Raw genomic sequence first — 15,694 nt, forward strand, 5'->3', positions numbered from 1 at the left:
GCAGGACAATGGAGGATGAAGCCCCATAATTAAAATGCACAGAACAAAGTGCAAGGAAAAATTGACTCGAACACTATCAAGCCAATCTTATATCCATCCTGCTTAGAACTTATCATGTATTCCGTTCTGCTTATGTCCTTTTACCTGCATTTAGATTATTAGGTCTTTCAGTCAAAGACACTTTTTCCGTATCTTGAAAACAAGTGACTCCCGAGTCTCAAAGGCATCTTTAGGAACCTAAACTCTGGCAATTCGGAGCTGGTTGCCCCTCTAGGGTCTGGATATGCTTCTTCTTTGCATACACCAGTCTGCTTTCAGTTCTTGATTTTCCAACACTTCTAGTGAGGGACCATTTCTCTTCCTGCACTGCATTATCATTTTTTGTGACATTTGAATCTTTTTTTTACTGGAAATCTTACATTTCTTTCAAGCTGTTGAGAGATGTTTTGTGCCCTGAGCTGTATCAGTCAGAGAGGCAGTAGATATTTCCCATATCTGATATGGGAAACCATCTATTACAAGGGTGCTGATGTTGCTGAGGTGCAGAACTGTTGGCCTTCAAGGCACCTACCAGTCCTTTGAACACAGTGGGAAGAAGGCCCACATTTACATGGTCACATTAAGTACTGTCTGCAAATATTAACCATCATGGATGGCCAAACTCAAAAGACTGCAAAGGTTCTAGTGGGGAAAAAGGTGATTCCCAGCCTGTTATTGTAGTCAATAATGGCTATATCTGCATGATATTGAAGGTAGTTGGGTAGATTGGAAAGAAGATGGCTTTGAAACCCCAACAGATTGCCTTCAATATTAGTGTCCAAGGATGACCAGAAAAACAGTTAACTACTTACACTATTTATTTCATCAAAAGCTTGAGGTTTTCTTGAATTAAAAATTGGGTCAGCTCCATTATATATGTTATAAAATTGAATCTCCTGGTGGCAAGAGTTTGAGTCAAAGGGTAAATTTTAGAAATTATGCGCAAGGCAAATCTTGGTGCAAGCCTTCTTTAAAAAAAGCTACAACACTGAAGCTGGCATGTTGGGGATTTTAAGAGGGTTGCTCTGTGCCCAAAAAGCACAGGGCAGAGGCTGAAGTGGAGTCAAATCTATTGACTCATACTCCTTGTCACAGAGAAGAATGACACCAGCTGGGTCACCCCCAAACAGATTCACTGAAGTTAAACAAAATAAACCAGTTGGCCCCAACACCAGTGCCGAAGGACACCAACTCCAAAGCCATAACCTCATCTGGGCAGGCCTGTACTTTGCCATCAGTGTTGGTGTGCACTGTGGAAGTGGCAGTATCAACAGTACCCTCCTACTTCCAAGTTACTCTGAGCAATGCCAGAGAAATCAGCTTGCAATAATGGTCTGCTTTAAGCAAAGTGTCTGTGGGTGATATATTTCAGGGTCCTTGTCTTGCTTCAAATGGGACCAGTTTTATGACTGACAATCTGGTATGAGTTCATTGAACTCTAAAAAGATCTGGCATGCTGGAGAGAAATTATATGTAACGGAGTGGTGTTTGTAGTATTGTAAATATGGCTCCACTGATTAACACTCAGTCCTGGCTCTGGTTAATAGATCTTCTGAAAATGAGATCAGGACAGTTGCTTTTCAATAAGGAGACTTTCAAAGGCATATCTTCATTCCATAAACAACAGTAAAGTTCCTGTGAACTCCACAGAGCACTACAGACTGAAGATGTGTCCCTGAAAATGTTCTAAGCTAAAATATTACTTCAGTGTAAGGTAAAAGTCAGTTTAAATGGACAGGCTTTGAGTGACCTATGTATAAAAATATAAATATAAAAATACACATATAAATATATGTATAATTAAACTATTAGGAATTAAGTTAACAAATGGTCTGAATTTATACTATGCGAGTTTTCATGAAGAGACAATATTTAGAGAGGTATGTAGTTTTCAAAGCATTCATAAACACCCCCCTGGCATCCCTGTCAAGTAGATGAGTATTATCCATGCTCCTTAGTTGAAAAAACTCAACAGGGCAATTATTTTTATTTTACATCCTTGTATTTTCTTGTGTATGGAGAATGTACCATTCATTAAAGAGGTCTCTTTTTTGAGGACACAAAATACGCTGGGGTAGACCAGGATTGGGTTGAGTCACACAGAAGGGTAATGCCATCAGGCATGAAAACTGAGTCAAGACCTCACAACATGAAGCAGATCCTTATTGTATTTGTGTGTGTGTGCATTGCAACAGCACCATGAAGCGCTGCTAACAAGTTCATACATGCTTAGTGTAAGTGAGAGGATGGTTGCATCACACACGTGCAGATCTCCAATCATAGCAAAACCTAGATTGCGCTTCTCTCATTGTTGATTTAATGTTTAGAGCCTCTTTGTTTATAAACACATTCACATTAATTTTTAATGATTTTAAGTCAAAGCTGCCAGATGTTTAAGGTTTTTTTCATCTTTTCAGCCCAGGAACTGACAGACCAACTAGTACATCACCTGCCCCCTCACTTCAATCTTCTCACTTACCTGCCCACTGTTAGCCAAGTCATCCACAGACAGGGAAGGGTCCAGCCTCAGGGACAACCCAAAGTCACAGAGACAGCAGGTTAAATCATTTTTCACCAGGATGTTGGAACTCTTGAGGTCTCTGTGCACGATAGGTGTTTTGGGACGACCACAGGGTGTGTGATCACTGTGCAGATGGGCAATCCCACGGGCCAAGGACCCGCCAAGTTTCCAGAGGTCCTCCCAGCTGATAATGTGCCTTGTGAGATATTCCTGCAAGTTTCCCTTAGCATGGAAGGCAGTGATCAACCAATACTGTTTGCCAAGATCTGTCTTACGCTCCTCTGCCGTCAAGAACTGGAGTATGTTCTCGTGCTTGAGGTTTACATCCGAAAAAATGTCTTTCTCAGTTTTCCAGGAAGCATATTCTTCATAGGAGAAAATCTTGACTGCCACAGTTTCATACTGTTCTGATGTGTTTTGCTTCAATTTGGCTTTATACACTTCAGCAAACCTTCCTTTGCCAACAACAACGTCCAGCTCAATGGGCAGCAGCTCTGTGTTGTGGTTGATGTTGTTGGCACAGGTGGAGCTGATGTCTGAGCGGTCATCGTCTAACATAATGGCACAGACATCACTGCAGTCCTTGTGCTTCTTGGGCTTAACATTCTTCTCCCATGCCTTATTCAGTTTCCTCTTCTTGTGAGTGCGGTAGGCATAAAAGATAACAATCACAGCAACAGAAATCACCAGTAATGGGACTAGACTTATGATTGTGACTTTGGAAATTTCATCTTTTTCCTCTGGCTTATGAGGGTCATCTGTAAAGGACAGAAGGAGGGCATGCATGAAGTTATATCATAGTTTGATATGTACAGAAGGCTGCCAATAATTATAATTTTTATCCAGAATGCAATACATTATCTTCTCTACTAACAGCAAATAACTAAAATTGTCACTGTTTTCTTGCTTCACCTGTCTGCTTATTTTATAAAAAGCCAGAACTGAACGAGTAAGAACCTAATGTAATTTAGTAGTTTTGTTCTTCTCTTAGGCTTTTAATACATAATGGATGAAACCTTCACTTTCCTGAATACAATAGCCAAAGTCTCCTGTACTTACTCTGCCAATGTATTCTTGACAGAACTGCTCCTTTAACCACTAATTACTAGAACACATTAATTTTTCTATAAATAAACAGACAATGAAGTCTGTGAACTCCCAACTCCTCAGTTACTACTCCAGATCCAGTATATTTTAGTAGGGTTCCTGCAAAGTCATCTTCAGGAAGTCTGTTCACACACTGTATGAAAATATTTAGGCACAATATGCATGCTTGCATACAGACTGGAAAAGCAGAACCCATTCTCTTGCTTTGAAGTATGTGAATGCTGTTAGAACAAATTCAAACACCTGCATGTAAACAGGCTCAGAACAGTCACCACCACCACACTCCAGGGACTTCTGCACGGATTTATGAATCAGGAAACTTCCTCTGTGAGTTCCTTGCTGTCTGCACACTGCTTTTCTGCTGTAAAGATGTCCACTCCAAACTCCATACCTGGGGCAGTGCACACACCAGCATATTCCTAGGTGGAACATATAGGGAATAGAAGAGCAACAGGGAACTATTCTAGAATAGGGATGTGTTCTGGGAAGAGTACAGATTATTATCCTAAAGTGAGAGCTGCCCTGTCACCTCTAAAAACTACCATCTAGCTCAGTATTTCTTAGTGAAGATAACCAATTTAAAAGGGAAGAGTTTTGTTCCAAGAAGAGATTAAAGGAGGGCCAGAGTTTATATCTGATTTGATTGAACACATGGGATTTTACTCTCTCTGTCTTTTTCTTCCTTTGAGTCAGATAAAATGTACTGTACTATCTTTACATGAGGGAGGGATGAGGGAGGGGATTGTTTGGAAGAAGTCCTCAGAACCTAACCTGAATGGACTGAAACAAATGAAGCATCAACTATGGCTAAGCAAGTGGCTTGTGGTGGCAGCACGATGCTCTGGCAGATGCTTAAAGCCATTCCATTGACTCAGGCTCTGTGCATCAGGCCAAATAAGTCAATATGAATAGGAGAGGTTTAATAAGTTCTGAAGGGAAGCTGTCACCATCTACATTAGCCACAAGCCTCTGCTTCCCCCACTCTGTGCCTTTCAAAACAAAGGTGAGCAATGCTAAACAGGATAAGGGTAAAAAGTTTACAGTTAGAACAAGCAGTACCTCTGACCCTCCAATTTCACTTGTAATCACTTTTCCATTGTAAACCCAGCTGGCAAGCACCAGGAGCCAGCAGCTATTCGAAGGCAGGTGATAGGAAATCTGAAAAGTACAGTCTTTTTATTTACAAAAAGGCTTGAATCCTGAACCAGGATGTGCTTCCTCTGTTTGAAAGGTTCATTAACCAGATGTAAGCGAGTAATTAAATCTTAGACTCTCTTACAGGGTTTCAAGGAAGAGGAAGTGCCTTTCTAGCACTGTCATTCCCAACCTAGCACAGGTCAATGACATGCACTAGCAATACCTACAAAGAATGTATTTCCTTCATTTATGCAAAAGAATTTTTAAGGCAATCCATCCTTCCAGACCTGTGAAACGACAAATCCTTTCTCTTGACAACAAAATGTTAGTAAATTTTAAAAATATTGAATTTTAAATAAAAACAGTACCTAAAATTTCATCACAGATTAAAGGCAACTCTTCTGCTTTTCACCATGTTGAAGAGGAGAAAAAAACCCACTGTGTTTGTATGGCCCTTATGGGAGGAATATATTTAGAAAGTCAAACGTCACTGTCAGTAAATAGATTTGCATTGCTTATTCCCTTGTGCATTCTTTGTTTCTAGAAACTCTGCTTTATTAAGAACTTGGGAAACACCCTGGTGGAGGAGAACTGACTGCATTGTGGGATGGCTGCTTTGGAGTTTTGGCTGCAAGCAGGTCACAATTACGTGATGCAACTATGACCTGTAACAATCAGAGAAAGTGATTTTATTGAACATGTGGGGTTCTGTTTTACTGGTGTTGGGGTTTGGGGGTGTTTGTTTGTTTGCTTTTTGTTTTCTCTTGACCACAGAAAAGCATGCTTTACTCTGGACTCTGCTCTTGGAAATGAGTAACATGTCATCTATATCATAGGGTACACTCTTTCAAAAAGATGAAAATGTTTCTTTAGGGCCTTTTAAGTCCTTTCTCTTTGCCACAGAGCTGCAGTATGTAGACCAGATATTTGAAATACAAATATCTTTCAAAGTGAGTGACAAAAGCCCTAAGATATATTAGTTGTCTTTGAAATTCCTCCCCAAGTCCAAGCAGTTGGAGGTAGCCGGGTGAACGTTCAGCTCTAACTGAGGAGAATCTTACCCAAACTCCCTGTACCTTTACTGCTATGGCTGCCTGTGTGAGGATCTCCAATCATTTCTACAATGTCCTAGGGCAGGCTTATTTTGCTCTACAGCTGAGAACTCTCCAGCAGAACAGCTCCTTCAGCTCTTCCTCTTTTTGCACCAGAGAAAGCTCTGCTTGTGGTGCAGGGGGATTTCTGGGCAGAAGGGAAAAACTGTTGATGTTGCAAATGTTACTTGAAAAAGAATGCAAAAAAAATTCTAATCAAAGCAGAAGCTGAGCAGTTTGGCCACTTCCCCCTGAGCCCTGTATCATCCTGCAGCCCTGCTGCAAAGTGACACATCTGCTTTGGCACAGTGGTTTGGAGGAAGCAGAAAAGCAGGAGGTGAAAAGCATACAGCTGCACAACCCCACCTATAGCAGCAGGGACAAAGGCTGAGCTAATGTTCAGTATTTAAGACACTTGGCAAATCCCACTGAACGTTTGGGAAGTGCAAGAATGAGCACACATCAGTGAGAACTGTGTGTCAGGACTAACAAGGCTGAACTCTAAGCTTAGGAGGGGACCAAGTTGCCTGACAGGAGAATTAAAGGGGATAGCAAGAGCAAAGAGCTGGTGGCACTGAGGTGTGTCCCCAGCAAGACACTTCTGGAACTGCCTTTGATTTTGCCTGATGGTATGAGCAGAATCAAATCAGCCATTCCAGCACAAACTAGGGATGGGGTACTTCCCTGCAAAATCTGTGTACAAAATCAGGACAGGATCAAAATTCAGAGCATAGCTGTATGTTTGTATAGTGGCTAGCCAACATTTTGTGGCTTGAAGGCAGGAATCTAAGAATAAATATGTTCACTTATAAATAAATACCTATGACTGAAACCTCATAATTTAAAAAATGGGAGTGCAGCTTCCTCTTTCTGAGCACTGGAATGAGCAAAACCTGGCTGCAAAGGCAGGCAAGGAAATGGTTAAATGAAACAGCCTTTCATGTTTTGCAAATGTACTCCTAAATAACTTTCCCCACCCAGAACTATTATTTGGGTGGATCAGTCCTTTCTTAAGCTTCAAAAGAGCCTATTAATATAGCATAACAATAGAGAAGCTGAGCTAAAAGAAAGCTTCCTGTGTGCAGTTTAAACTAAGCACAAACCATCTGCATAACCCTTAACACTACCTAAGCCTTGAGGGAATAGGGCTCAGGTGCCAAGCAAAATGGAAACACTGTACAGCCCCTGCTCAGCCAGGGAGCTTAAAAGCACAAGAGCCTGCAAATTCTTTAGGTTGGTTTTCATGCCTTTGATTCAACTTTAGTGTCACTGAACTTTGGAAGGAATAAGTCAAACAATGGCAATGAAATGAGGACACATGCTTGAATGGCAGGGCAGCAGAATGCCCAGCCAACACCGACAGAACTACTTCCTTGCTGTCTGCTGCTCCTGTGAGCTCTAAAGCTGCTGCCTATTCAACTGCTAGTCAAAGCCACACAGCACAGAAAGAATATGTTTGATATTAGCAGAACTCAAGTTAAATGTATCAACACTGATGTATTGCAAGCTTGTGCAGTGTCTCAAAAATTCCCAGAAACACCAAGTCACAAAACATGGTCCCAGACACAGAACTGTGATCTGGTTATTTTGCAAGATCCCAAGACACAAAGCAGCCCTTTGAGCTGACTGGAGGAAAACTCCATTTTGTAGAAATTCTGAGGTTTCAAAGTTTGATTTGAATTCCTCACTGGAATGAAAACCAACACTTTTTGAATGCTTTTGTTTGAACAGAATTTCTGTTCAAATGTTGCAATTTGGCAAGGGATGTATGTGAGTGCTGAATCCCCAGCAGTGAGTGGACTGGTATGGGTGGGGTATAGAAGCTTCAAGTTCAAGATCTGCTCTGTTTGAATCAAGGGAGAGCTTTTCACAAAATGGGAGTTTGAACTTTGCATGTGTAGTGATTTCTGAGCAAGGCACTAGGCAACAAAATATGGAAAAGCCTGCCCATCTCTTTAGTACTTTCTGGATGAAAACTAGCTCCATAAAATGCTTCACTTTCAGTGAAATGAAATTTTCTCTGAGCAGCTGTTTGAAGTAATTCAGTGTATCTCTGTTGAAGAATTCTAAAGTGGAAATGAAATTCTGTAGCTCAGTGTCTCATGCACTTTCCTGATTTTGGCCTTTTTAGAATTAAAATGGCTTGGAAGTCTTCATCAAAACATTTTCGGCGGGAAATATTGATCTTCAAAACAGAAACTCTGCTTCTGACACTCCTATACTTTCCCCTGAAACCCCTATCTTGATGACAAAAGTGGTCTGAAAGTTGATACAATTTTTTAAAACTGAGAATTTTGCAGACATTTTTTCGGGGGGGGGGGGGGTGGTTGCAGATGGGAGGTGGTGAGCTTTTTTACTCAGGGTGGAGGGTGTTTCCTTAGGAAAATGGTTGATCCTGACACAAAACGCTTGGTAATAATCAAATTCAGTGCCACACCTCAAATTAACCTGCATTTTTTAAATCATGATAGCTTCTTGGAAACATTTTAATTTTTTATACTTGCTGGAGATTAATTTTTTTCAGTTTAATAGTTTTGTTGTGCAGAAAATCAGTTCTACCCCTCCCTCAGCTCTATGCTGAACCAACTCCAGGCAGAAGAGAGAGATTACTAGATTTTAAAACCAGAGTAGGCTCTCTCTTACTACCCAGTGGAAAATAATCCCTGGCATTCCTTGAAGACTTTCCTGAAGGTTGAATTCCTTCAACAAGTTCCTGTATTTGACAGAAGCTTTCTTTGGACTAGGTAAACCAAGTCTGTCAAGGCCAATAAGTTGTGCTTGAGCTAAATGTCTTAATCTTTTAGTCTGAAAAGGATATTACCAGGGTATCCAAAAGAGTATCTCTCTCCTGGAGAGGCACTACCTCCTCTGGTAGTTGGCAGGTCTGCCTGGCCAGCTATAGAATCATGGAATTGTTTAGGTTGGAAAAGATCTCTAAGATCAAGTCCAGCTGTAAACCTAGCACTGCCAAGTGCCAATTCTACAGGTCTTTTAAATGCCCCCAGGGATGGTCATTCAACCACTTCCTTGGGGAACCTTTTCCAGTGCTTAACAACCCTTTTGGTGAAGAAATTTTCCCAGCTATGCAATCTAAACCTCGCTTGTACAACTTGATGCCATTTCCTTTTGTTCCATTGCTTCTTACTTGAGGGAAGAGGTTGACTCCCATCTTCCTACAACCTCCTTTCGGATAGAAGTAGAAAGTAAAAAAAAGGTTCCTCCTTAACCTCCTTTTCTCTTGGCTTGACAACCCCAGCTCCCTTAGACACTTCACACACAACTTGTGCTCCAGATCCTTCCCCAGCTCCACTGCCCTTCTCTGGACACACTCCAGCACCTCCAAGTCCCCATTCTTGTAGTGAGGGGCCCAGAGGATCTGATGTGCCCTCACCAGCGCTGAGTTTGGGGATAATCACTGCACTGGTTGTGCTGGCTCCACTCTTTCTAAAACAGGCCAGGATGCCAGGGGCCCTCTTGGCCATACGCTCTCATTGCTGGCTCATGCTCAGCCAGTGCTGACCAACACCCCCAGGTCCTTTTCCTCCAGGCAGCTTTCCTGCCACAACTCTTCCTTCAGGCTGCAGCATTGTGTGGGGTTGCAGTGACCCAAGTGCAGGTTCCAGCACTTTGTGCCCTAAGGGTTTACTTAAAGGTATTCATTCACCTGTTCTTTTGGGTATTTGGCTGCCTAATTGTTGCTCTGCAGTCAACAAACGGCTGGCAAACCAGACGCAGCTCTCAGCATTTAACGCATGTCACTGCCCAGTGCCACCACTTGTCTCTTTTCCTGAAAGGCAGTAAGTATGACCTGTTTTGAAGATCAGTGGCACACCCACTGCTGCTTTCCCCTGCAGACCTGCAGCTTCAGCCTTGGCACACAACCACCTAGGGGATCAGGACCCAAGACTTCTCTGTAACGCCCAGGGAAAATCCCCAGTTACATGACCCAGTTACATGTGTTACATGTTGGAAGAGTCACGCATATGCATCTGTCACCTGATGGGAATGGCTGTATCTTAGTCACAGGGGTGGGAGGCAGGCAAATTGATTGCCTCTGGGTGGCTTACTTCAGCAAAAAGGCCGGGCAACAATGACCTAATGGATATTTCATCTATTGTAAGCAGAATTTCATTTTTCAACTGATTGCCAAGTAAGCTATTCAGCACCCAGGAGGTTTAAGAAACTCTTAAGCTCTAAGACAGAACAAATAGCTTGTTGCTGTTTTTATTCTCTCACTGCTGGCTAGAAAGTGTAATTCCGAGGTTTGCTGGCACAGCACCCATTTGCTTAAAATCTTCCACCCCTCTAACACATTCCCTTCTTATCTCTCCCATTCTAATAGGTCCCTTCACTGTGTGTACATGGCATCTCTCACACACTTTGACTTTTGTAGATGAGCTTTCCTACTCAGCAATATAAAAGCCAACATATTTTAACTTTATATGATGTGACTGAGTTTCTGTGATACATGGCTCAGTTATAGAGCTTGGGTGTCTGCTGCTGTTTGCTGGTGGATTTCTGGAACAAATCAATCTCTCCAGTTTCAATATGTTTCAACAGATGCCACACATTAACCACTATTTTTATTCTCAGCCTGAGTTTCACCCCTCCAACCTTTCCCAAAATATTATGTTGCCAGTGTTAGTTACAGTTTGTTTCTGTCTGTAATTATTAAAGTCTCTTCCGTGACAACCTGATAAAAGGTTGGCAACATTCCCATACTTATTAAGCTCTCAAGTGATGCAAATTGTAACAAATATGCCAACCAGACTGGAAGAGCACTGCCTAGTTTGTTTTTACACAAATCTGTAACTGAGCATGGTTATTTTCCTAAGAAGCAAACAATATAAATACTACAGAACAAAACAAAATTTTGGCTTCTTTAGCCTCTTTTCATTCTATTTCCTTTCCATCCCATTAAGTGAATCAGATGTTCAGCATTAGGCAGCCTCTCCTTTGGTTACACACAGCTGCAGGCACTGGGTGGGACTCCAGTGCCTGCAAATACCTAAGAGGAAACATGGAGAACAAAGCCAATATACAAGCAGTGAGAGGCTCTGTGCAATGTTATGTAATGTTACTGACCTTTTTTATGGGGCAGCTGGAAGACAGTTACCTTCTGAACATGTTAGTTGGATAACAGAAAAAGAGATTAATGAAAGCCTTTGTTAAAAGTCACTTGGATGCAGTCCAGCTGTGATCATCTCCCTTCTGATGTTCCTTGAGCACCAGACAACTCATCACACAAGTATTTATGGACTGGTGACTGTTTGTGCACAGATCTTAAATCTGTTCTTAAGTCTGAGATCCTCCTACGTAGTCAAGTAAAATCACTAACACTTTGACTCTAGTAAGGAGAGGAAGAGAAGAGAAAGAAAGGAAAAGACAAGGGACAACATGTTAGAGACAAATGAGAGATACGAAGTTAAGGACACTTTGAAACATCATCCACATCTCCTGCAGTCTGGGCACAGGACAAGGCATCACACAGGCATGCTTGTGGTGTTTCAGGCAGCAGAGCAGCACCAGCTCTCCCAGGAAACCAGTGTACACAGTGAGCAATCACAGCACTTGACACACTGCAAATCCACAGGCTGTAGTTCGCTCAGGCAAATGACTCAGCCACAACTGATTAATCAAACACTCTCAATTAGCCAACCCCGTAAAACCATGATCAATGGGAAGATTTTTAGCAGCACAACACTCTCCCTCCCTCCCTCCACACGTCCCCAACTAGCTTCATTACTCTCCTAAACTCTTGTTGACCCGTCAGTCATCTCTGTCACCGAGGTTTCAGTATTTCAAGGCAAATTCTGATGGTTCAGAGTTGCCGCTAAAGGTTTCTCCCATATTTGGGTGTGGTGTGAATGCCCAAAATAATGACTTCATCTTGTAGTAGGTAAGCACTAAACGCAGTCTACCTAAACAATCCCGCAGACACATTGGGTGCAAGCTACATGGAGATCTGCATAGCATAGCAAGAGACAGGTGAGGATAAAAAAATTAACATCATGTAGGTTATCAGAATGAAACCACTATAAACAAAACAGAGCTGTGTTGAAATCCTGGTTCCAGCTTTTGAGTTCTGTGCACTGTTGCTTGGATTTGAATTTGATGCCCAGGATAACAACTGCATGTATATTGACAACAGTATTTAAAGGATTGGTTTTCTTGTTTGCAGTCTCTACTGCTGGTTTGCATATTGCTGAATGACCGTGTCTAAATGAGCAGCACAAGAGGAAGGAGTTGCATGGCACAGCAGGTAGGTAGGTCATGCACTAACATGCAGGAATCCCATTTTCTTGTCTACAGTGAGTACCTGGTCATCTGTCCATGGAGAACGGGTCAGAGGTGGGGCTGCAAAGGGCACAGTCCTGCTTGGTCCCTTGGGGTAAACAAGGCTTGACTTCGGTCAAAGAACTTGGTATTGTTAACAAAACCCAGCTTTGTTAGCCAGTCGTCATGCTCACACTGGTTAACAGCTGGGAGATGTGGCAAAGGGAAAGCTGAGGAACAAAGCTGTCCAGACAGGACTGGGGCTGTGCAAACAGCTACAGACAGACCTGATTCATCACAGCAGATCAAAGTAAAAGGAGGTAGAGCAAGGTGCAGAAGATCCTCCAGACACAACCAGACATCAGAGAGCAAGAAACCCTCACAGTCTAATACTGTGCTCATTTTTTCCATGACAGAAGGCCCAGGCCTCTGGCTGCTACCTAATCAACTTCTAGCCACTCAAGGCCTTTCTTTTTGCCCCTGATTCTGGCTCATCTTTCCCAGTGGTTTTGCTCCCTGGCTTTGCCTTCTGGTAACACTAACATTAGACTTTTGAATAAATAATAATTATGACACACTGGCATTGAGATTTGATGTGAGATGCATTTTTCCACCACAGGGGTGTAAGCTGCTTGCCAGTCACCCACAATTTTGTTTGGCAAAAAAAGAGAGGGATTAAAAAATAAACGCAGGACAGTCAGATTTACAATGGTTACCTGTCTCCTGCATGTAACTTCTCCCAGAACTACAGAACATTATTTGGAGTGATTCTGCACTCAGTATTTTCCACCAGCTGCCTGTGGCCTGGAATGCCAGGGATCTGAATCAGGGTCAGCCCCCTGACACAGCAGAACTACAGGCATGTTTAGGCACATGTTTGACTGTGTCTTGCTTATCTTGCAGATTGGTAATTTAAATGAAAATCTATATAATAAACAGGCATTTGATTTTGATGTAACTTCAAACATTCCTAAAGTCACTCTCAAGCGAGTCACAACACCTCCAATACCCAAACCCTTTGGATGCTTGTGTCTAAAAGCGGAGTCAGGAGGTTTGCCCTTCACAGCCAAGACTCATGCAAGCCAGTAGTGCTATACACCAATTCTTCCATACGCAATAACAGCTCAGCTGTGAATCACTGGAATTTAGTGACTAACATTTGGTGGAAATTAGAACTTGTTGCCCTACCCAGGATTTTCTTTCTTACCTCAGAAACAAACAAAATCTGGTCTGTCTGCATACAGGAAGAAGAGGTAAAATACTAGTTATTTCTAGCAATAGCTTGAAAGGAAACACTGTGATTAACAGGTGAAAAAATCCAATCTTTCTTATCTCAGTTTCTGCTAATAAATTATTAAAATCATCCTGTTTGAACAGGGTTTTTTAGAGTAGCTCTTGTCTTGCTCTCTAAAACTACAGAATGTGCAAAACCACTGCAAAAAATTTCCTTCTTCTGGTGTACAAGAAATGTAGAGAAAAAACCCTGCAATAACAATGTACAGAATGGATCTGGATGACAGTCATTCCAAAGGCAAAATTATTACAGGCTATTATCTAGTTGTCTGGAGGAGCCATGGACCAGCTGGCTGTGATGTTCTGCTCAAAGTTAAACACAGACAGGAAACCGCATGTCTGATACTGTAAAAATCGTTTGTCTTCCTGCCATGGCTAACCAGGCAAGCAACCCAAAGGGGCTGTTTTCATTTAAAAGAAACACTAATCCACAACAATAAAAAAGGAATGACAAAGCCTCAATTCTCCCCCCTCCTTACTGGAGTTAATGCTCGTGTTTGTGAATGAACTGGAAATGTTACAAAGTGAAGTTTTACATTACTTTAACTTTTATCTGTAGTTACTCACTTACATGAATGCAGCACATGGTTTTCATGAGTCACCTGAAATGCTAAAGGATGTGACCTAGAAGGAAAGGCTCCACTCAGAAGAGTGAAAGGAATTTGGGTTAAAAGACTGGGTTTAAATTTCTACTACTGCTTTCAGGTTGATCTGGAAGTGTGAGTGAGCTGCAGAGTTGATAAGAATTAAGGCACTTGGTGCTGAATTTCTAGAATGACCGTACACACCAAACCCACACATTTATCATAATTGTACACACTGAAAACACACATTTATCAGTGATTGCATTCATCTACATAGCTCCAGGAAAAACAGCTATAACGTGGCTAACTCATAACAATTTAGCCAAAATCCACAAGGGTGCGGTTCATGTTGTACAAAAACACTGACAGCTGACAGAGTAAGAGCTCTTCTCTAGGAACACACTCTCTTCAATAAAACCAAGGAAATCTGTTAGAATTAGGTCCTGGGTCTACCACCTGTGCTCATATAAATACCAGTATATACTCCAAATCCTTTAAAGATCACCCAGGTAAGGGTTGGTCACACGACCATGGATCAGCAGTCAGGTTTTCTGGCTTCAAATCAAGCTTGGGGAGGGGATGAGGGTGGCACCAGATATGGATAGCCTGGGCCAAGGGAAACAAAGACTTGCTAGCTTCCTCTTGGCTAATTTGGTGTGGTTTTGTGACCTAAACTAGTTGGCCTTCTTGGAGGCTAGGAAGTAAGAGCTACAATCGCTCACATACTTGTTCACCTCAGTGCAGTCACACGTTTCCCATGAGCTTAAACAGCATCCCAAACTTTCGTTATCTCAGGTATCAAGGACCTAATTATATCCTTTTCTGAGGAACTTCTGGGTGATGAGGATGGGTGCGGTGTGCCAAACCCCTTTAGGAGTGTGTGTACACAAGTTTCTCCATAGCAGACCTCACTCTTGCCTGTGAGAAACCTGACTTTGTCTCAGTAAAAGAATCACAGCAGGTTGGACAAAATAAAGCACAAGGGTGTGTGCACACACTGTGTGCGCAGCACGAAATCCACCAGCACTGCCCACACCTGCACTCCCTTCAGTGTGTCTGCAGTGGCCTCTATTAGAGCTTGTGAAGCAGAATGGGGGTGGGTTATGCACTTGTAGTTTGGTCTGTACTCACATTCCCCTGGTTTAACTGAACTCACATACATTCCTTGTGCTGTAGTAGGTTCCCCAGAGAAGGAACCTAGCTTCTTCACACCCACCACAGGAGAGGTGCAGACGGTCAGTTACACCAGAGAAGCTGGCTTAAAATTCACATCCTATCAGGTTACCAGTACCATCTCCGTATGCTGGTAACACACTATGGCAATACAGCCTTTTAGAAGAGGTAGGACCGTAAAAATGGCATTTGCCTTTAGTTTAGATTTTATAATGTAATTAACACATGTTGCATTTTGGTGTGTCAACAGAACAACTGTAAACATCTTGCTTTCATCTTCCATCAGCTTTTAAGTGCAGTATCTTCAGCTGAGTATCAGACTTACCTCAAAATGAGGACAGCCTGGCAGGAAGAAGTACCCTCAGAACACAGAAAATAAAGGTTGTGATTTTGCAAGATTCAAAAAAGACCAAAATAACATCTGCCATTACAATTTCTCCGGGACAAAATGCAATTCCAGAGGACATCAGTAT

General features: G+C 42.1%; 1 protein-coding gene across 1 annotated transcript in view; it reads right to left on the reverse strand.

Moving 5' to 3' along the window:
• TGFBR2 (transforming growth factor beta receptor 2) overlaps positions 1–15,694 on the reverse strand; it is a 60,701-nt gene that overhangs the window by 15,356 nt on the left and 29,651 nt on the right. The window contains exon 5 of the mRNA XM_063408712.1: positions 2,519–3,318. Coding sequence (XP_063264782.1) covers positions 2,519–3,318 — 800 coding nt within the window. The remainder of the gene's footprint in view (positions 1–2,518; positions 3,319–15,694) is intronic.

Source organism: Prinia subflava, chromosome 1 (genome assembly GCF_021018805.1).
Source record: "Prinia subflava isolate CZ2003 ecotype Zambia chromosome 1, Cam_Psub_1.2, whole genome shotgun sequence".
Lineage (NCBI taxonomy): Eukaryota > Metazoa > Chordata > Aves > Passeriformes > Cisticolidae > Prinia > Prinia subflava.